Raw genomic sequence first — 21,820 nt, 5'->3', positions numbered from 1 at the left:
GTCCATCCACCCATCATCCATCCAGCTTGCTGCCCCTCTATCTGTATACTCATTCACTCAGCAGTCCATCTGTCTGTCCAGCCATCACCAAGCATCCATTCATCTTTCCTTCCATCTGTCCTTCTATTTATTACCCATCCATTTGTATATCCGTCTACATGTCCATCTGTCTGTCTGTATTTATGCATCCATTTTTCTATCTATTCGTCCATCTCTCTGTCTAGTCATCTGTAAATCCAGTCATCTATCCATCTGTCCCATTATCTGTCCATTCATCCATCTGTTCACACAGTGTGTCTTCTCTGAGCACTTACCAAATACCTGGCCCCGTGCTCCGATGGATACCTGCCCTCAGTCCTACAGCCTGGCTCCCACAGCCCGCATGTGTCCCCAGACCCCCAGCTTGCAGCAAGAAGAACCCATTGGCCAAGTGTGATGGGCTCCCCCTTCCCATTGCCTCCTGGCCCTCAGGAGGTGCTGGAGCTGGAGCGGACGCTGGGTGGCTATCTAGTGGAGGAGCCCAAACCCCTGCTGTTTAAAGACAGTTACCACAACCTGCGCCTCTCTCTGCACGACATCCCCCATGCCCACTGGAGAAGCAAGCTGCTGGCCAAGTACCAGGTGAGGGCTGGGGGAGGGGAATGAAGCTGGGGAGGGGGGGAACATTTGAGGGGCTGCCCAGGGAAGACCAGTGCCCCTGCCCAGGCCTTGGCCCCGCCTCCTTCTTCTAGGCTTGCCCCCAGCCCCAGTCTCTGTCTCCCTCCCACCTCACTCCACACTCCCAGTCATCCCGAGGCACAGCCTCACACTCGGTGCCCACCCCATGGCACACTCCTAAACACAGATGTCTATATACATCACCTTCAAAGAGGCCTTACCGTCCCTAAGAGTGTTCATGCCTGGCAGACCTTGCAGAGGAATCTCCACTAGTCACATCCCTGTGCCTGGCACCTATCTGCACAACACTATTGAGACTGCAAGGCTTCCAGCCCAGACACACGTGCGCACACGCACTCGTATACGCATGCACACCCTTGCACACACACTCACGCATCCAGACTTGTGCCTTCTCCCCCATATGCTCCGTTTCTCAGCTGAAGGGCCCTTGACCAGCTCTTCTCCCTCTGCCTGTCTGAATGGAGAGGCCTGCACTGCCCACTGAGAGGTCCCCGCACTCCCCGAGGCTGGCCTCATTACCAGCCTCTGAGGGCAGGGCAGGCTCGCCTCCCATCCGTGACCCTGCCGCCCCTCCCTCAGGAGATCCCCTTCTGTCACATCTGGAGTGGCAGCCAGAAGGCTCTGCACTGCACCTTCACCCTGGAGAGGCACAGCCTGGCCTCCACAGAGCTCACCTGCAAGATCTGTGTGCGGCAGGTGGAAGGGGAAGGCCAGATCTTCCAGCTGCACGCCACGCTGGCAGAGGTGAGACCAGACACTCTGTGGGGCCAGGGGGGACAGCGTTCAGACCCCCGTGCTCCCCCCTCAGCTGCGGGGGAGTGCTGTCTCCCGTAAAGATATGTTCCCTTCACCTCCCAAGTCTGAGCTGGGACCTGGGCAGTTTTGCTCAGAGCTACCACTTACTGTGCTTGGTCCTGTAGCAACATCTAAGTCGGAAAGTGGGTTCTAGGGAGGACAGAGACCACTGACCTTGGATCCAGTCAGCACTTGGCCCAGGCCTGCAGTTTTCCCCCACTATAAATCCAGCCTGAGGTTTACAAAACCCAGGCCACCCAGGACAGCAGTGCTAGAACCTCCTTGCAGCATGGTGTCAAGAGCACTGGCTATGGGCCTAGGCCCCGCTCTGCCCCTACCTTGGCATGTGACCCTGGGCACGTCACCTCCCCTTTCTAGACTTCATTTCCACACGTGTAAAAGTGGCCCTGTGTGGATTAGACCGTGGCTGAGGCTCCTTGTGGCTTTGTAATCACGAGAGGCCATCAGCATTAGCCTGGGCCAGTGCGTGAGCACGGTGCACCCCGAGGGCTGGGGGTTGGCCATGCAGCCCTGGACCTTGGAAGCTTCCAGGGGAGGAGGTCTTTGGGCAGCTGGAGCCTGCCCAGAGCGTGGGGAGTAACCAGAACCTCCATGAGCTCCCAGTCCCGGGCAGGAAGGTTGGAGGGACGGGTGCCAGTGCTGTGCATGGGGTGGGGGGGCTTTTCCCCCTCTCACCTTGCCCCTGCTTTTCCAGACGCCTGCCAGCTCCCTGGACGCCTTCTGCTCTGCCCCTGGCAGCACGGTCACCACCCAGCTGGGGCCCTATGCCTTCAAGATTCCACTGTCCATCCGCCAAAAGATATGCAACAGCCTGGACGCCCCCAGCTCGCGGGGCAATGACTGGCGGCTCTTGGCGCAGAAGCTCTCCATGGACCGGTGGGTGTTGGGCCGGGCCCAACCCACCCCAGCCTCCCTTTGTCCCCAAGGGGCAGGTGGGGCAGGCAGCCCGACAGTCCAGGCACATCCTTCCATCCATGGGTGATCAGGAGCTCAGGCTCGGGTGTGCTAAATCCGAGAAGCCCATTCCTTGAGGAGCGCCATGCTCAGGGTGCTGGCCGGTGAGAATCAGGGGAAGCCGGGACACCAGGTGTAACCACCATCTGCACCCCCATGCCCAGGACAGAGCAGGTGTTCCGGAAATGCTTGCGGAGTGACAGAGTATATTTTCATGTCAAAACCCTTCTGGAGAACTTAAAAAGTTCTTCTGGATAAGTATAATGGCAACAATAGTCCTTATTATTACATACTTACTGAGAAACCCTTTAATAAACCCGTGTTGAGCAGATGCTACATACAAGGCACCTTACTAGAAATGGATGGGCTTTGCAAAGTGTCTAAGGCTTTGTTCCTGCGCTCGGGGGAGCGTGGGGGGTGAGACCAAGCAGGGAACGGATGTGGGAGGAGGAAAGAATGAAAGGCTAGGTTTGGACCGTCTCTCCTGGGGCCAGTGTCTTTCAATGGTAGTACTAACCGGGATGGTGGATGAGGATGAGCAAGACCGTTTCCATTTTAGAGAGGAGGAGCCCGGGGCTCAGAGAGGAGCGGGGGCTCACCTGGGGCCGCACAGCCCCCCGGCAGAGGGGCTAGGGCTCAGACCCAGGACTGTGGGACTGCAGAGTCTTCTCACCTCCCAGTGCTCTCTCCATTCCCATACTCGCAGGAGGTGCTGGGTGTTCGGGGAGCCCCATGGCCTTCTCCTTCCCTCTGCCAGGTACCTGAACTACTTTGCCACCAAAGCAAGCCCCACGGGTGTGATCCTGGACCTCTGGGAAGCCCTGCAGCAGGACGACGGGGACCTCAACAGCCTGGCGAGTGCCTTGGAGGGGATGGGCAAGAGCGAGGTGCTGGTGGCCATGGCCACTGACGGGGCCTGCTGAGCGGCCCCGGAACCACGGGCTGGGAGGGCGGGCGGGAGGCGGGCACGGGGGGGCTCGCGCAGCCTCCTGAGAGGCGGGGCGGCCTATGCTGCCCCCCAGCTCACAGCCGGAGTCACCCTCGCCTCCTCCCCTCGCCCCACTCCAGACCACGACCAGCCTTAGCAAATCCATGTAGTCCGTTGTCCAGAGGCCCCAGTGCTCCTTCTCTGCCCTTGGCTGTCTCTCCTGCCAGCAGATCTCTGCGGGGCACCCCCATGAGGTCTCCGGAGGCAACCCAGGGCGCCAGGAGGGGTCCCCCCCCCGACTCCTTCCACACCACCTGCTACTGCCGCCCCGGGAGCTCTGGGTTACGTGTGTCTAAGTTTCGTCCTTCAGTTTCTCCCTCAGTTCCTGGTTCCTCCCCTGCCGCGAGCCCCTTTCTCCTTTCACACCATTTTCCTCTTTGAAGAGTCAAGTACAGTTCACACAAACCGCTTTCTCCTGGCCAAAGCAAAAAGGAAAAGTAAAGGAAGAAAGACACTTCAGACCGCCAGTCAGCCTCCAAGAAGAAAAAGAGCAACACCAAAACCACAAGGGAAAAGAAAAACCCAGTTTCTTAGGAAACGCACATGATTTATTATCCAGATATTTGGATAAGTCCTTTTTAAGAAAAAAAAAAAAAAAGAAAGAAAATGAAAAACAACACAAAAAAAATAGAAAACTCTTTTCTTGAGTGTGGATGAGTATGGGCTTGCTCATGGCTCTGGCCAGGAGTGAGCATGTGTGCGTGTGTGCCCGTGTGTGAGAGAGAGATTATCAGGGAGAGAGAGACAGAACACCTTGCTGCTAAGGATTCTGTCTTAGACTAACTCCTACAAGGCCTCAGTTTCCCCAGTTGTACAGGGTCAAATGGGGTTTTAGCCATGGTACCGTATTTCTCTCTAAAATCGTAAGCAGATGCTGAATCTATAGAGCCAAGGAGCCCTGAGGTCTGGAGTGGGATGGGGTCCTCCCGCCCACCCGCCTCCCCAGGCAGATGCCCCACAGCCTCCCTGGGCTCCTGGGGAGTCCGGATTAAGAGGCCTTGGGGTAGAAAGTGTGGGCAGGCCGGGCCAGCTGTGAGCCAGGGACGATGTTTCCAGTGTCCCAGTCTGGTGGCTCCTGGAGAAGGGGGTGGGGCCCAAGCAGAGAAAGAAGTGGGGCGGAGGGAGATAGAGTCTCCTATGGACGTTTCTCTCCTTCACCCCGGGATGGGACCAGCCAGGTCATCCCTCCACCTAGCAGCTCGTAGACTAGGTGGGCTGCAGCATATTGGCATTCTGTTAATGCCCAGGAATCCAGAAACTGGTCTTCCCCAGCCTCAGTTGGCTGGGGAAGTTCATCTATAAAACAGAAGGGATGGATAAGAGGGCCTCTAACTGCAGAAGCCTGAGCTTCTGGGCCTCGGTGTGGCTTTGAAGAACGTGTCAGCAGTCAGCCTTGCAGTCCGGGAGGTGGGTGCCCGGCTGGGCTCTACACGCCTTCCCCCGCCCCGTACTGGAGGAGGACCTGGGGAGGGCTGTTTTCCCAGCTCTGACCTCCACCGGCACCTCCCTCAGCCCGGTTCTCAGCCTCCCTCTGCAGTCTGGGAGGTCTTGAAGGGAGCTTTGAACAGGCAGGGCTGCCAGAGTGGAGGGGCCAGGACTCCCTTGCCAGCCTGCTCCAGGACGCTCCAAGGGGCCATCAAATCAAGGTCCCTTTTTGACTGGCTGACAAGGGCTGGGACCTGGCTCTTACAACTGGCACAGAGGCCTCTCTCTCCTCCTTCGCACCCAGGGCAAAGTCTGTGCCAGCCGCCCCCCCCGACAGCTCTGGGCAGGCTCTGACCCCAGGGCTTGCCCCAGCAGGTCCATGAGCAGCTGCTGGGACCAGCCTGGGCATATCCTGGCCTTTGAAAGCCTGGTCTCCTGGGAGGAAAGCAGGTTTGGGAGCTCCAGTCCCAGGCGGTGTCCCCAACCTACCCTTCCCTGCCATGGACTCTGGGGCTTATGGGGGTTCTCACCACCTACCGACCCCCCTGGGGGGTAGGTTAGCCGCAGGCAGACAGAGGCCTGCTCGGTTTGAGAGAGGATTTCTTCTATCAGGGCTGCTGAAGGGGCCAGGCCTGCATTCGGGGTGGGGCAGCAACAGCTCTTGACCCCAGTGCCTGTGTGGTGTTGCCTCAAAGGCAGCGAGCCTTCCCTGCCCAGGGTGCCCATCCGCTGTGGGCTCCAAGTCCCCGATGCCTCCTAGCCTGAGCCACGGAGGCCTGTGTGACAGCATGGCCTTGACGGCAGCCTAACCAGTGCCACAGAGGCTTTCCCGGTGCCCTTCCCATCCGTCTCTAAAAGGCCCCCGGGCAGCCTGGAGTTCAAAGACCAGCACTCAAACTCCAGCTGTGCCATTAAACTGCTGTGTGGCCTCAGGCACAGGACTGCCCTCTCTGGGCCTCATCTTTTCATACCCGCAGCTGTCTGACTCCCTTTGGGTTCTGACACATGGTCGTTCTAGGGTTCTAGTGGGAACCCTAGTGGGGGGAGGTTGGCCGCGGTCTGCCATGCCCCTCCTTCCCACCCTGCCTGCCCAGCACCCAGGATGGGAGCTTTTGCTGGATGAGGCCAGGCCAGCCACCCATGTGCCATTTCTCAGTTGATTTCCAAAAAGTGTGTACCAGGGCCTGGAGCACAGACCCAATTGGCTGGAGCCTCCTGGGAGGGTTCAAACTGTCCAGCTTTATAAGAAACGCCTGGAAAAGTTTAGCTGGCTCCATCCATCAGTCCTCTGCTGAGGCTGCCGTGGCTGCAGCCCCACACCGCCCACCTTAGGGTAGCATCAGGATTTCTCCTCTTATTCAGGCCTAAGCGGCTGCCGCACATAACCCATGTGCCCCATGAGAGGCAGATCAGGGGCCCCCGAGGGGCTTGCAGGGGCCTCGAGTGGGTGTTTGTGTCTCTCTCATCGCTGGGATGTGCTTGCACGTGCATGTGTGTGTGCGTGCCCCGGATGTGCGTGCTTTTGTCTGCAGGCACATCAGGTTGCCCACCCCCCCCGGAACATGTCCCCACCCGGATGTGCGTGTGTGACCTCCCTGAGTCCACAGGGTCAGTCAGTGTATCTTCTACGTGCCTCTCCTCTGCTTTCTCTCGCAGAGACCAGGGGTCCTTTGTGGGGGTCTCTCCATCTCCTGGAAGACCCAGGACCCTCTGGTCCCCTTCTCCCAGCAACCAGGCAGCTGGGCCAGGTCCCTTAGTACACCTTCGGAGGGAAGGTGACCGGGAGTTTGGGTGCAGGGAGCAGCTCTGCTGGGGGCAAAGGGCTGGCCCCCCTGCCTGGGCCGTGGACATGGTTATGTGTCCCGGGGATGTAGGGCTGCGGGAATGGCCCGATCCCACTGCTGTTTATTCTGTAAACTTCAACCTGTACATAACGTTTAGCATTCCTATTGTAACAAAATTAATTTTTACAAAATAAATTATATTTCCTAGTCTAATAAAAAGTTCCAGTTGTATTCTGTTGTCTTCCTGACTGTCTTTCAATCAGCAACTGGGATGACCTTCCTGCTTTTCTCAAAGTTCTGTGGGTTTGGGATCGGGTGGTCATTGTCAGCTCTCTGAGCTCCTGGAAACGATCAAGCTCAACTGCTTCATTTTACAGAAAGGAAAACTGGCCCAGACAGAGATAAGGACTTCTCTGTGGTCACACAGCAAGGTAGAGCCCGGGCTGGATCTGGATCCCAATCCCTGCTCCCCAGTCGACACCCTCAGTGCATAAAGCATTCATGGAATATGTTCAGGGGTCAGTCATTTGAGCCAGCTGTGGGCTAGGTGATAAGTGGACACGAAGCCCCCAGCATCCCTTTCTGCCTACAAGAAATGCAGAAGGGCGGAGGCTGAGAGGTCAGTTTAGAGCACTCACCTGGAACATAATGGTGCACGTAGAAAGGGATTGGTGGGTGGGCTGGGATCGCGTGACTTTGGACTCAGGGCCGCTATGCATGGCTGGGCAGGTGACACACTGAACAAGAGTATCATTTCTAAATACCTAAAGGGGAGAATGGTGCCATTCTCACAGATTGCAGATTTGTGTATTTACTGTGTTTCCAGCAGATGGCAGTAAAGGTCCTATTCTAATAAAATCAGCACATTGGTGTTAATTTTCCCACAGATGGCTTGAAGGGGTGTTTTTTTTCTACTTTGCACAAAGGGGCCCTGTGGCTGGCAGGGGCCCTGTTAGCTGGCCGTCAGGCCTTCCTGCGAGCTGAGTTCTAGTCCCAGCATCTTCCAGCTTGCAGTGCCTGCTTCATGGTGGATGCTGTGATCTCTGAAGTTTGGAGTGAAAGTACCCACTGGTCTCATAGTGAGAGACTCACAGTGTCCATCAGCACATGAAAGGCTCTGAGAAGTCCCACGAGAAGCTTGTCTCTTCATATTAATACAGGGTGCCCCCGGTGTATTTGGCCGTGGACCCCTTTTTAACCTTCCCATGCCCTGAGGTATGAGGTACCTAGAGGCCCCGCCTGTTCTGACTTTGAGGGAGCTGTGGCTCTGGGGTGTGTGCCAGGTGTCGCCTGGCTGTCCCACGACGGGTAGGGAGCACCTATGAGCTAGGTCCTCTGGGAGCTTATGGCGCAGCGGGGCGGGCCCGAGTGTCATTGTGCACTCACCCACACATGCGCATAGACCACCGCTCAGACTGTCATCATTCCCCTGGGACCCAGGGTGTCTGCAGCATTCACACTCATCTGCCGGGGGGAGGGCAGGAAGGGAAGGGGGTACAGCCTGAGGGGGGGCAGCAGTGCAGGGAAGGGTGGGCAGAGTCAGGTGTGGGATGGTAATTTCCTACCAAGTAGCCCCATAAGCAGGCAGATTGTGTAGGGTGCCCCCAGGAATCAAGGATACCCATTTAAACCCCTCCCCCTCTGCCCACTACCTAAGCAGGAGGGCCTCTACCTTGCCACCTGCCCCTTGCTAGGTGCAAAGAGTTCTGGCCTGGGGAGGAGGGACCTGGGTTCTAGTTCTGATACTGTGCGGGTCACTGTCCCTCCCTGGGCCTCAGTTTCCCTACCCATGAATTGTGGGCCTTAGACCCGCCAGGCTATAAGTTCCCTCTGGCTGGTGTAGTTCTGTAATTTGGGGTCCTGCTTCTAGGCTGGGGTGTGACAGCCCCACCTGGTGGGCCCTCCTCCCTCACAGATCCAGGGGTGGATGAGGAAAAACCAGAAGCCGGCAGAGATGGGCTGGTTCCGACCCTATAACCAAGCGGCAGCCCGAGGAGGTGCCCTAGAGCTGGGCAGGGATGTGACGAAGCTGGTGCAGCCCTCAGGCTTCAGACCACCAGCTGCCCCCCTCCGCCACTGGGGGCCATAAGAAGACCCATTCCAACCCCAGCCTCGGGTTCAAGATCACACACAGGAAGACCTCATCCAGTTCGGCTTAGCAAATCTGTCAAAACTCTTGCCCATTTTAATTCAAAACAGGATACGAGCCTATGGCTAAAAAAAAAAAAAAAAAAAAAAATATGTTTAAAGAACAAAAGAAGAGCCTCACGTCCTGTCTGCTGCTCCCCTCCCTGTCCCCAGTCTTCCCCACCCAGAGGCAATTGGTTTATTTTTTTATATATCCTCTCAGGAAGATCTATGCAAATACAAACATATATTTGTACATGTAAATATTTAAATATAATGGATCTGATCCAAGAGTCTCAACCCCTTGAGGTATAAACATGAAATAGTTTTATTTTTCCAATAACTGCTCGGAAATTCATTTCGCCGACACTGTGTTTCCCGCAGGATAACAGGCTCCCTTAATGATGTCCCCATGGAGGTCCCTAACTTGTCCCTCCCTCGCTGTCATTAAGACGGTCTCTATCTCATTTTGGTTGCTAAGGCTCAGCCCATTGATCTTGGAACGCCAGCGTCCGGTTTAACTAAAGCGCTCGGAGGGCCTGCTGTATAGGCCACTGGGGGCTGTGGACCCCTGCTCTCCCTGCCCCTTCCTTCACCGCCTCCACCAGCCTCTCTCTGCTGCCTAGGGCACCTTCCTCCCTCCCGGCCTCCTCCCTCCGCCCGACACGGGAAAACCTGCCATCCAACCCGTCACTCCGCACTGGGCACAGGCGTCCCACACCAAGAGCCCAGCCTTCCTAGCCCTTGGTCCTGGAGAACTGGGTGACTGTCCTCAACAGGAAGCTGTTTCTACCACAATCCCTGCCCTGGATTCAGCCTTCCAGCGACAGGAGGAGCTCAAGATGAGGAGCTCCCCAGTCCTGACTTTTCCCCAAACACAAGCTGGTGGGGCGGAGGGTGGGGTTCCACGGCTCATCCGGCACACCGTGTCTGTTGGTCAGTCCCGGGCACAGGGTCCAGGAGGCACACACTGCCCTCAGAGCCTGTGGCCTAACCGGGAGACAGAGACACCAGCGGACAAAGGGGGCCATGGAAGCTCAAAGAGGCCACTGACTGAGCTGAGCGTCGAGAAAGGCTTTCTGGAATAGTGGTATTTTAAAGATTTTATTTACTTATTTGAGAGAGAAAGAGCACAAGCAGAGTGGAGGGCAGGGGGAGAGGGAAAAGCAGACTCCCCGCTGAGCAGGGAGCCCAATGCGGGACTCCAACCCAGGACCCCAGGATCATGACCGGAGCCGAAGGCAGACATTTAACCTACTGAGTCACCCAGGCGCCCCCGGAACCGTAATATTTTAGAACATTGGGGTTGGTTTCTCTGAGCCATAGCTTCTCAGCTGTACATTTTGGGGGAGATGCTTTTAGGCAAAAGTTTGCAGCAACTTCCTTTTATGAAACTTCTTGCTAAGAGAAGACACTGATGTCCCTTTAGCAGGTAATGGGTCAGATGTCTGCCGCAGGTGCCGAAATGGTCTGAGGGCCCTCTCTGGCTGTGCGTATGCACGTGGGGGTGGGAGCTGGTGACCTCTCAGGGACCCTGACCCAGGACATGGGGGTAATCCTGGGGAGGGGGCACCCATGAATCTGTGCCGTTCCTGCAGCCGTGAGGACCTGACCCAGCCCGGGCCTCCCTGGGGTAGCTTGAATCTACCCACCCCAGCTTCTCGGCCTAGAAAGCTTCCCCAGGGAGAGGGTCTGGGATACTTGGACATTCAATCAATATTTATTGATCTGATCCATAGATGGGCAAGGAACAGGGGGTGCGGGGCGATAAATCATGCTTGGACGCGGCCCCCTAGCAGCTCACTGCAGCATAAAAAGTGAGTTCCCATAGTTTCCCAGAACTGAGGAGCAGCCAGCCTGGGACTGGCACCAGCTTTGTACAAGCACGAAGAAGGGAGGGGATCATTCTGGCTGGCCTGCCTTGGAAGGTAGTGGTGTCTGAGCAGGTGGAGGGCTGGGTCCAAGGAACCACCAGGTGCCAGGAACTGCATGGTCACAGGTATGGAGATGAGAAAGCTCATAGCAGAGGGATCAAAGGATCAGTTTGGGAGTCTGGGAAGGACAGAGGGGCCAGGCTGACCCCACTGCCATAGGCCATCCGCTCCAGGTTCACACAAATCTGTTCCTTGGCATTGGATTCAGCCTCAGGGCTTCATCTGTAGGCCTGGGTCAAAAGCAAGTATCTCCAGGACCCAGGCTGCTCCTCATATGAATAAGAGAAGCGGCCATATCAACACTTCACAAAGAAACGTGCCCTCTTGGCTGGTTCTTAAAACATACGAGGTCTTAGCTTATTGCTTGCTTCCCACTTCTGTTAGCAGCACGGATCTCTACTTGAGTGGAACAGGAGGATAAATATTCTATCAGACGGCCTCTCACATTTGGCCTCAGCACTCTAGGGAGCAATAGGGAGCAGTGGAGACTGTAGCTAACAGAGACCACCCAGCCCACTGGAGGGGAAGGCCCTTACTACTGGCTCAGACTGGTGGTTGCCAGGCAGGAGTGAGGGCCCAGGACTGCTCTATCCTTCTGCTTTTAGAAACCAGACATCAGGATTGGGATTTGTATGTGAAATCATTCCATCTGGCTAACTGCGGGCCCTATTTTTTTGAAACACCGTGTAGGTCCAACAAGACCCGCCCAGCCTGGGATCTGCTTGGCAGAGGTGGGCTTTAGAAAGGTGTCAAGCAGGGGAGGGACAGGCTCAGAGCTGCTCTGGTTCAGGGGTCTGCTGACTGAGACAGTCCTGAGCCCCTGGCCCTCTCTACAGAGTGCCAAGAGGCCCCTGCCTGCGTGCCACTTTGCTGGGGTGGCATCTGAAGGAAAGTGGTGCCTGCCTCGGCACCCCTCCTACATCCCTCCATGGGATGGTGGCCTCAGCCCGTCTTCTTCCCAGGAGCTTCCCCACTGCCTGATGAACCCCAGGTCAGGGCTGAGCTGAGGCCCTGGGGTCTCCGCAATTCCCCTACCCCCAGGTCGCCAGGGACAGATGCTCAGTGTTCAGACCAGTAAATATTGTGATTACCCAAGGGGGTTGCAGTGGACAGAAGCTGTCCCCGAGAACTGCAGGGGCTCACTGGGATCCATTTTCCCAACTTTTAGGATGGCAGAGGTGGGGGGTCCTCGGCCATCATCTCCTGCATTTCACCTGATGCCAGAATTCCCTCCACAATAGCCCAGACTCGGGCTTGTCCAGACGCCACTGGACTACCTCCAGAGATGGTGAACACACTCCTTACTAAAAGAATAATAATAAATGGCATTTATTGACTGCTTACTTATTTTCACCGTAGGGGCTAATTTTACCCTCAGCAATCGCTAGGAATATGTCTAAGTCATACTCCCTGACGACTTTTCAAAGATTTGGAAACCGATCTCATGTTCCACCCTAGAGCCATTCCTCCTCCATCCAAATGCTGCCAGGTCCTGATGAGGCACAGCTCAGCGTCCACAAGCCCTTTTGTGCTCCCTCCAGTTCCTGGTGGCTTGCCTCTGTCCCTTCGACTCCCAGGGGGATTACGGTGGGATGACCTCACAGGATGGGGGAGGCATAGAGCCACCAACAACTGGGAGGTCTGATCCCCTCTGGCTCCAGAGCCCATCTCCTTCCTAGGATGGAGATATGCTGTGAGCCTGCTGGAGTCTGGAGGCCCATCTCAGGTTGGTAACCATGAATTCAGAGTGGAGTTGCTTGCCGGCTGGGGACTTTCTCCAGCGAGGCTCATCTGCTCAGATGTAGGTGGGTGCATCCGTGGTCAGCCAGCGGGACCACTAGGAGACGGGGGCATGGGGATTTGGGGCATTGCTAAGATGCTACTGCAACAATGGGCCATGGGATCTAAGCTGAGTCAGGGTGGAGGGCAAGATGCCCGAAGCATGGAGGGGAGACAGAGGGGTCAGGGGCTGGAATCTCCAGGAGGCACAGAACTTTCCCAAAGGGAGCCGTGGGACACAGAAGGAGAGGTGGTTAGAGTCGGAGGGTGGATTTGAACTGGTAATGTGAGAGCAGACAATTAGCTCAGCAATTATGAATGAGTCCTTGTCTCCCCAGACCCACGTGCCCTGCGGGGGAGTCCAGTAAGCCTCAGACGGCAGGAGTGCAGCCTCACCCAGCCAGCCAGCCTGCACCCGCTGCAGTGACAGAGCGTCGTCGCAAGATGGCCTGCCAACCCCGTGCCTTGGCGGCCTCGGCAGCCTCCTGGCTAACTTCTACAGCAGCAGCTGTGTGAATATGCAGGTTCTGCCTGTTGCTGAATTGCCTACAGGTCAGCAGGCTTTGGGTTAAGAGCTTGTGTGACTTGGATAATGTCCCCAGCTGGGCTCTGGGGGCAGTAAGGTGTCGATTTAAGTCTTGGCCACTTAGTAGCTGTGTGACTCTGAGCAAGATACCAACCTCTCTGAACCCCAGGGTCCTCATATGCAAAATGAGGCTAACTAGCGTACCTAGTTATGGAGTTGTACGTTGGACTCCAGTAGGTGTCCCTGCAGGAGAGAGGTGGGGGGCAGCCAGTGCAGAACTCTTTGAAGAAACCCCTTCCTTGACAGGTAGCAGTCCTGCTTAATAGACACTTACTCTCTGCTGGAATTGCTCCACGTCGAGTTCTGGGTCCCTTGAAAACATCTGCCCAGCCCTGGGAGGCCAAGTGCAGCAAGAGGGACGCCTGACCGCCCCCCTCCCCATCAGGGACAGCATCTGGGAAGGTCTTCAGCCTTCTGGTTTTTGTTATTTCACCGTCGACAGTGCCTATTCTGTCAGCTGTAGTTAAAGTGTACAGGATCGGAGCGTCTTGGGGAAATCCGGATGCTTGACCCGATCTGCACATTGCACAAGCTAAATGGAACAGAGAGCTTGCTGAGCAAACAGATTCAAGACAAGTCTTCTGCCTTCCCCCCAAGAACCACACAGGGGCTCCAAATCCCCCAAAACAGTGTCCCAGGACCCCCCACAGCTCCCGCCTCCTGCCCACCCCTTCCCCACCTTTCAGGTAAGGTCCAAGTGTCTTGGGCTGGATATTTCAAACTGCACTGACTTGGGTTCGGGAGGCAGGAATGGGAGCCAGGATGGTTCAAGGCCTGGAACGCGTAAGAGGCCAAATTATTAAAGCCTTGCAAATATGGATCTGTTTTTTCAGGCTGGACAAATCAGTCAGATACTGAAGCCAAGTGGCCCCAGCCTCTAGTCCGTTGCCCTGCCTGTGACCAGCGATCACCACGGTCACCTCTTTAGCCCTGGTGGGGCCTGTTCTCCTCTCCTGCAAAACCCTTATGGAATGCTGTGCCATGGAAAGGAATGCTGTGGCCAGCAGGGTGACGACCACGCCCCCGGCCTGGCTCTCAGGGCCATCCCAGTCCCGAACTTTCTCACAGCCTCGTACCCCTCACTCCACCAACATGTCACAGCTCTCCCCTCTGCCTTCACTTTAGCCTTCTGCTCCTTCTGGAAGGTCCTCCCTGCCGTCCTCCATGGGCCACAAGCATGCTGAAGATTCAGCTCCAAGGTCACCTCTCCCCAGAAACCCTTTGTAGAGGCCACTTCTAGGTCACAGGCTTAAACAATGGAAACCTGAGTGGGATAAAAGGGCCCACAGTGACCCCCTCCAGCTGACTGCAAACAGGCTCATTAGGCGACCCACCTGGAAATAGCCAGAGGCCCTGGCTGACCCATGGGCTACTCAAAATCGGGCACAGGGGTCGCCTGGGTGGCTCAGTCATTGGGTGTCTGCCTTCGGCTCAGGTCATGATCCCAGGGTCCTGGGTTCGAGCCCCATATCGGGCTCCCTGCTCGGCGGGAGGCCTGCTTCTCCCTCTCTCACTCTCTGAGCTTGTGTTCCCTCTCTCGCTGTGTCTCTCTCTGTCAAATAAATAAAATCTTAAAAAAAAAAATCGGGCACAGGTACCATAAAGGGGAAAATTCCATACATTCCCACGTCTCCCCATTTCCCCCCTTAACTGCAGCTCCCCACCACCGCCTCCTAGCAGACAGTCTCTTCTCTACTGTCCGGCCTGCTTCTTCCTTGCAGTGTAGTCAGTAAACTTCTACCTCCTTCGTTCTGCCTTGGTGAGTTCTTTTACCTCCCATGTCGCTGGCCTCCACCAGATCGGGAAGCCCCATACCCTTTTACCTCCATCCCACTTCTTGCCCTACCCACCCCCAGGCCCTTCGGAGGGGCATGTGGTAGAGCAGAAAACAGGTGCCACCTTCAGAGTCAGACACACCTGCAGGGGGAGGCAAATACAGGCTCCACCGTCCTGTGACCTTGGGCCAGCTACTTAATTTTACGAGCCTGGGACTTGCGCCTGTGAAATAGGGCGGGTGCCCAGTCCTTGCTGACTCCTGGCACCTGCCCACCAATGCCCCCCACCGCACCATGCACACCCCTGCAGGGCTTCCAATGCTGACCTGCCTCCCCGGGGAGGGTGCAAGCTCCTCCAAAGCAAGACCCCAGCCCTCCCTACCTTTGGGCCTCTGCACAGTTTTCACTCTCAACACTTCTGACACCAAACAGGTGGGTTTTTTGCCCACCAACAACCAATTCTCCCTCTCTCCAGTGTCCTGCAATTCAGTTCAATGCTGACACAACCGCTGGGAGATGGCATCAGTCCCTTGAGACTGTCACCACCTCAGACGCCAGTAGAACATATGGGCTGCCCAGGGTATCCAGACTTCTGTCCGACTTGGCTACGAAGTCGGGGGTTCCTACAACACCCCAACCTTTAGTTTCAATAGTTTGCTAGAAGGGCTTACAGAACTCAGAAAAACACTTATCTTACTATCCTCAGTTCATTGTAAAGGATACAGATGAACAGGGTCCAAGGTCCCCAGCAAAGGAGCTTCTGTCCCCATGGAGTTGCCAGGCACCACCCTCCCAGCAAGGAGATGTGTTCCCCAACTCAGAAGCTCTCTGAACCCCATCATTTAGGGGTTTCTATGGAGGCACATAGGCATGATTAATGAACTCTGTGGTCATTGTGATTAAATCAGTCTCCAGCTCCTCTTCTCCCCTGGGGCGGAGGGGGGGTATGGTGCTGAAAATCCCAACCCCTAAATTTGTGGTTGCTTCCTCTGGCACACCCTTCCCCCATCCAGAAGCTATCTAGGGGCCCAGCAAGAGTCACCTGATTAGCATAAACCCTGGCGTGGTCAAAAGGGGCTTATTATAAACAAACAAACAAAACTCTCCTAGTGATGAGGGAGCAGAAGGCTAGCTGAAGACAGAGCATAAGCTGACACCCTGCAACCCATGTGTGTGACATTCTTCCAGGGATCTCCCAACTATCTTAATGTTAATACCTTGCTAGAAGGGAAAACAACCTTAACTTGACAGTGGCCTGAGCTCTGGTATCTTGTAGGAATCCAGTAGGTTGGTCCTCTTTAGCATATGAAAGTTCTTTTGAAACCTCCCTTTTCCTTATGTCCCCCAGCTCCCGAGTATATAATCCCCACTCCTCAAGACCCACGTGCAGCAGCTCTTTCTGCGCACGGGCTCTGTCCCCGTGCTTTATTAAACCACCATTTTGCACCAAAGATGTCTCAAGAATTCATCGGCTTCAGACCTCACTCCCCCGAACCTCACCTGTATTCCAAAACCACATCACTATCACCTCTATTACCCAGAAAATTCCAAGGGTTTCGGAAGCTCTCATGTCCAGACCAATGTTAACAACAAAATCCAACCAAGTGAATTTGAGGATCTAATTGACTTTATTAAATGATTCATGGACTGGACAGCACCCCATCTAGCAAGCAGAGAGGCACTCGAGGCACTGTACAAAATGGGAGGTTTTTATAAAGGGAGGGTGGGGGCAAAAGAGTTTTTAGGAAAAAAAAAAAAAGATCTCTCCCATGGAGGTTGTTTGCTAGGGGAAAAGCAAGATATCTTATCACGTGGATTGCCTTATCTTCCGTTGGGGGTGGGGTGGGATAGAGGGGGCCCCAGGTGACAAATTCATTTGGTGCTGCTGGAAAGAAATATTTCCTGACTGACCAGTTAAGGCCACATCTCTGGCGGAGGTTGAAACTGCATTTAGTTTGGGTATTAAGCCCCGGTTTGGGAACTCAGTCATTTGGGGCCTGCGGTTTTCTTTCTTTAACACCAAATATATATATGTATATATACATGTATGTATATATGTATTTTTAAATATTTTTATTAATTTGAGAGAAAGAGCGTGTGGGAAGCGGGAGAGGAGCAGAGGGAGAGAGAGGGGGCAAGAATCTCAAGCCGACTTCCCACTGAGTGCAGAGGCTGGTGCCTGGCTGTACCCAGGACCCTGAGGTCACACCTGAGCTGAAACCAAGAGTCCCACGCTTAACCAACTGAGGCACTGGGGCGCCCCCCAAATATATATTTATATCACGGTATCACAGGTCCTCATTGCAGTAGGTCTGTTGAAGGAAGGAAACTGTTCTGAGCCTCACCTTGCCCCAGAGCACCCAGCACTGGGCGCCCCCTTGTGGCGGGGGCCATCACAGGCGGGCAGGGGTTTTAGAACCCCAGCTCCATTTCGGCGTCCCGCAAGCGCCGCCTTCCCCTGTCTGTGAAAGGGGCATACTTGCACCCCTGGCCCTCAGGCTTGCGAGGGGTGAAAGGCCTGGCAGAGAGAGGAAGAGGGGCGGGTAAAGGTGGCCCCATTGGCCTGCCGTTGGGACGCGAACACGAAAGTCCGGGGGCCGGTGGGAGAGCCTGGCGGGATGGTCCCGAGGACCGGTTCCCCCCCCTCCCACCCCGACCCCCGCCCCCGGCCCAGCTTCCCCTCCGCCTCAGCCGGACGATGGGCCTCCGGAAGGCGGTGACAAGGCAAAGCATCATGGCGCTGGCCTGGCACACAGGAGGCCTTGACACTAGGCGCCAAAGCTGGGTGGCTGGGCCAGCAGGGTTCATGGGGGCTGCAGTTAGAGGGGGCTCTCTGCAGGAGTCTGGGGGCGAGCGGGAGCTCTTCCGGGCCCCGGGGCGCAGGCTCTGGGGACCGCAGGGGCCGGCTCCCGGGGAGGGGGCGGAAGGAGCGCGCGCAGCAGCCCGGAGGCCGAGCGGCGCGCGCTCCAGGGCCCGGGCGGGCGGTGCACGGGGCGCCCGGCGCCTCACTCGGCCCGCCTGTGCAATGGGCGCGGCGGCGCGGGGACGCCGGGCCGGGGAAGGGTTTGCAAATCGGGAAGCGCCGGCGTCGGCGGCCCGGGCCGGGGCGGGGCGGGGCCGGGAGGCGGAGCTCGGCCTGGGGCCCCTCGGAGCCCCGACTCGCAGTGGCCGCGGCGGCCGGGGAGGCATCGGCGGCGGCGGCGGCGGCGCGGCGGCGACAGTAAGTGCGGGCCGGAGGTCGGGCGTGGACCTGACCCCCGGCCGGCTCTTCAGGCTCCCGGCCGCCCCCTGGGCTCACGCTTCGTCGGCCTCCCCCGAGGAGCCCTCCTGGGGGCTGCTCCGCGGGAACTTCGGGAGGGGGAGCCCCAGCAGCCCCAGCCACCCCGCTGCGGCGCCTCTCATCTCTCACTGTATCCCTCCCCATCGTGCCCCCTCTGACTCCTGGCCCCCCCTTTTTCCCTTTTTGGGTCGCTATGCTCTTTCTCCCCCTGGATTTTCTCCCCTCCTCTTCCTCCTCCTCATGGATTTCCTGACGTGGGACCCCACTGCCTGGTTGTGGGGGGCCTGGGTATGGACGAGTCAGCCCAAAGTATCCAGAAGGTGGCTGACTCTTAGTTCAAATTAGGGGAGTCTGAGGCTGGGGGTGCCTCCAACCCCAAAGCCGATTCTGCCATGGTGTCTGGGTGGCACCCTTTGTTCCCCAGAAGTGCTTTCCCGTGGGTTAGCATCACCAGCTCCCCTACCCTCATTTCACAGGTGAGGAAATCGAGGCACAGTGGGGAGATTGACTGAGCCAGAGTCAGAAACCTGCTCAGAACCAGGCCTCCCAGTTCCAGATGGTGGTCTGCAGCAGCCGGGGCACCACACACTTCTGCTTCTTTGTGGGGGTGCTGCCCCTTCCCCCAACTCACCCAGGAAGGGAGCCCCGCCAAGCCTGGCCAACTCCTGCAGGTTACTGAGTACAGGGCAGGCCACAGCCAGCCCACACTGCGGACACCAGGGCTCTTCCTTAGCGTTCTTTTTCCTTTCTTTCCTTTTAATCCAAAAAGCCAGCAGCCAGCTTTTATAAAGAGTAGTTAAGACTTTGCTCACTCCAGTGCCCTGGCCTGTGACCCAGGTTAGAGAAAATTTCTGGTTCCTTCTTCAGAAGCTCAGTCAAGGCTGAATGGCCCTGGACAAATAGATGTTGTGGAGATGAGAGTGGGCCAGAGTAAGCCGGCCACGGGCCCCGCCCCCACCCCTGTAGCTGGAGCATCTGGAAAGAACCACTTGTCCTTTGTCTGTTGTCCTACATGGGTCATAGTTTTTACATTTCTAAACATTAGTTGAGAAATGCGTGTGTGTATGCACCTGGGCAGGCACACTGCATGTGTGCCCACACTGGTTAGTTTGTCAGAGCTGGGCTTCCTGTAGAACAAGGCTAGGAAAGGGCGCTGCTCAGCCAGGGGAGTTGAAAATAGACTTGTTGGCTTGCATGCTCGGCCATCTGGCAGCCTCTTGCCTGCCGGCTGCAGGGTACATGCCCCCGTAGGAGGGAATATCCTGACCACCCAGACAGAGTCCATTCATTCAGCAAGCACTGGTGAGGGTGCCCTGCATCCTCTTCACCTCTGCTCACAGCTCACTGTCCGTGAGGCCTTCTAGAAGGAGGTCTGTACTTGGAGCCAGCAGACATGGGTTCACATTGCCAGCCAGCCTCCTCTCCTGGGTGGGCCTCGGACTGCTTGGCTATGTAACCTCGTCCTTTGCCATTTGGCAGCTGTGTGACCTTGGCCAAATGACTGAACGTTCTTGGAGCCTCACTCTTCATCTGTGAAATGAGCCTTAGAGTGGTACCTGTCATGTTGTGCTGTTGTCATGCTCAAGTGCGAGGCACAGACCTTGACATTGCACGAGCACCGGATTTCATTTTAGCTACTGGGAATTCTTACTATTTGAATGTGGGACAAATCAGTTGCCTTCAAGCCTTCATTCTTTGCCTCTGAAGAAAGGGAGGCACGAATTCCTGTCCTGCTTAATTCCAAGGAATGTTGTGAGGCTCTCCTGAGATACCAGAGAAGGCCGTGTGCCTCTGTGACAGGGCATTCCCATCTTCCCAGGGAAGGAGGGCCCGGCTTGATGCTGTGAGTCTAAGGCGCAGCCTCCGAGGGGGCCGAGCCGAGTTCATTTCTTGATGTATTGGTGGGGGGGGGAGCTACTGCAGGAGAGACTGCAATGTCCCATCCTCAGCTCTGTGGAAGTACTGCCCATTTATCAAGCTGCCGCCATGTCCTAGGTGCTATATAGAGCACAGAAGCAGGCGTGCTACTTCGCAGCCATTCAGCAGCCATCCAGCCAGGGGACAAGTCCAGGATGGCAGGGAAGATGCTGACGTTCCTGCAGCAGCTGCTACCACGGGCCAGGCACTGGCAGCCAGTTGCAGTTACATAAGCATCGTAAGAAAGGCCTTCCTCGGTTTATAGATGGGGAAATTGAGGCTTGGAAGCATGGTGACTTGCCCAAGGTCATGTAGGCATCCCAGAATTTCAGTTAAGTTTTAGGTGCTGTCACAGATTGGGAGTGGCTGTCTCCTGATGGGATGTGAGGGACAGAGGTGGGGACCCGGGCAGGAGCTACAAACCCAGGCTTGGCCATGGACCTGGTCTGTGACCTTCTGCTCTTCAGACCTTCGTTTCCCAAAAATTAAATGAGGGAGTGTACTATTAGATCTCTCAAACTGGCTTCTCAAGGCTGCTCTAGACACCATGGTTTTAGTTTTTTGTTTTAAATGTTATTTTATCTGAATGCCTTTATTTTTATTTATAATTTTATTTCTGAATACATAATCCCTTCACATAGTTCAGAATTCCAAAGGCGCGAAAGAGGAGACAGTGAAGACCCCTCCCTCCCCAGGGGCAACCACTCGGAAATTTCCCCTGTGTCCTTCCGCAGGATATTCTCCTCCCCACCCAGCCCAACCCTGCCTGCTTTTTTGCACAAATCATAACATATTCTATGCACTTTCCTGCTCCTTACTTTTCTCACATAAAGTTGAAAAGAGTTTGGAGAACATGTTTTGCCTATCAAGGGTCCTAGTTGCCTTTTTTTAATGGCTCCATAGACAGTTGAAGGCCTTGAGCTCAGGTTTGCCCTTCTGGATCGATGGCCGTAGGTCCCACTGCATCACATGGCCTTCCTCCCGGCCAGCCCCCAGCTTGTTGGCTACCTCTGTTGTCCTGCACGGGGACGGGGGTGATGCTTTGGTCACTTACAGTCCCAGCATCTTGTTGGCCTCCCCGATCCTCCCTCTCCCCCTCTAACCATATGCTGTGGTGATGCAGGGTCGGGGCAGAGTCAGCTTTGCGGGACGGGTGAGTCCCTAGCCGGGCCCAGCCTAAGCTTCTGATTGCCTGCCCTGTCTCTGTGTCTCTCTGCTCCAGCCGTGGCCATGGCCTCCGAGGATGACTTTCATCACAGTTCAAACTCCACCTACAGAACGGCAAGCAGCTCCCTCCGCGCTGACCAGGAAACACTGCTTGAGAAGCTGCTCGACCACCCCCCGCCCGGCCTGCTGAGGCCCGAGGACCGCTTCCATGGGACCTACATCATCTTCTTCAGCTTGGGCATTGGCGGCCTACTGCCATGGAACTTCTTTATCACTGCCAAGGAGTACTGGGTATTCAAACTCCGCAACTGCTCCAACCCAGCCTCAGGGGAGGAATCCGTGGGTTCGGACATCCTGGTAAGGGCGCGTTCGTCCGGGGAGCCGGGGAGTGGGTGGGGGCCGTGGGAGCAAGCAGCCCGGATGGGGCGACTGTACCTGGGTGTACCATTCCAGGAAAGTTTGCAGCCTGCTGAGAATATGGATGCAAACCAGTGCGTTGTATGGAGCACGGTAGAAAGACCTCAGTCCTAACACACGCTTAGTGTGGTGTGTGAAGCCTCATGCTTCATGTGGTGGGGAAGACACAATTGCAGCCTCCAGCCTGCTTACT

General features: G+C 56.1%; 2 protein-coding genes across 5 annotated transcripts in view; both read left to right on the top strand.

Annotated features, from left to right (window-relative positions):
• The window catches only part of UNC5B (unc-5 netrin receptor B), an 80,976-nt gene extending 74,112 nt beyond the window's left edge, over nucleotides 1-6,864 (top strand). For both annotated transcript variants that reach the window (XM_025850246.2, XM_025850245.2), the window contains 4 exons: nucleotides 472-621; nucleotides 1,258-1,422; nucleotides 2,189-2,370; nucleotides 3,206-6,864. In XM_025850246.2, the coding sequence (XP_025706031.2) occupies nucleotides 472-621; nucleotides 1,258-1,422; nucleotides 2,189-2,370; nucleotides 3,206-3,371 (663 nt within the window). In that variant the 3' untranslated portion in view covers nucleotides 3,372-6,864. The remainder of the gene's footprint in view (nucleotides 1-471; nucleotides 622-1,257; nucleotides 1,423-2,188; nucleotides 2,371-3,205) is intronic.
• Nucleotides 6,865-17,837: 10,973 nt separating this feature from the next.
• Nucleotides 17,838-21,820, top strand: part of SLC29A3 (solute carrier family 29 member 3) — a 49,380-nt gene continuing 45,397 nt past the window's right edge. The window contains exons 1-2 of one of the 3 annotated variants that reach the window (XM_025850188.2): nucleotides 17,838-18,066; nucleotides 21,266-21,567. In XM_025850188.2, coding sequence (XP_025705973.2) covers nucleotides 21,274-21,567 — 294 coding nt within the window. In that variant the 5' untranslated portion in view covers nucleotides 17,838-18,066; nucleotides 21,266-21,273. Of the gene's footprint in view, nucleotides 18,067-21,265; nucleotides 21,568-21,820 lie in introns of those variants that run through there. The other 2 variants (XR_012374222.1, XM_073878858.1) reach the window with 2 other exon arrangements.

This window comes from Callorhinus ursinus, unplaced genomic scaffold (assembly GCF_003265705.2).
Source record: "Callorhinus ursinus isolate GAN/ISIS: 27379988/994484 unplaced genomic scaffold, GSC_fseal_2.0 scaffold31, whole genome shotgun sequence".
NCBI classification, from domain to species: Eukaryota; Metazoa; Chordata; class Mammalia; order Carnivora; family Otariidae; genus Callorhinus; species Callorhinus ursinus.
The sequence above is the reverse complement of the archived record's forward strand: the minus strand, read 5'-3'. Positions and strand labels throughout refer to the sequence as shown.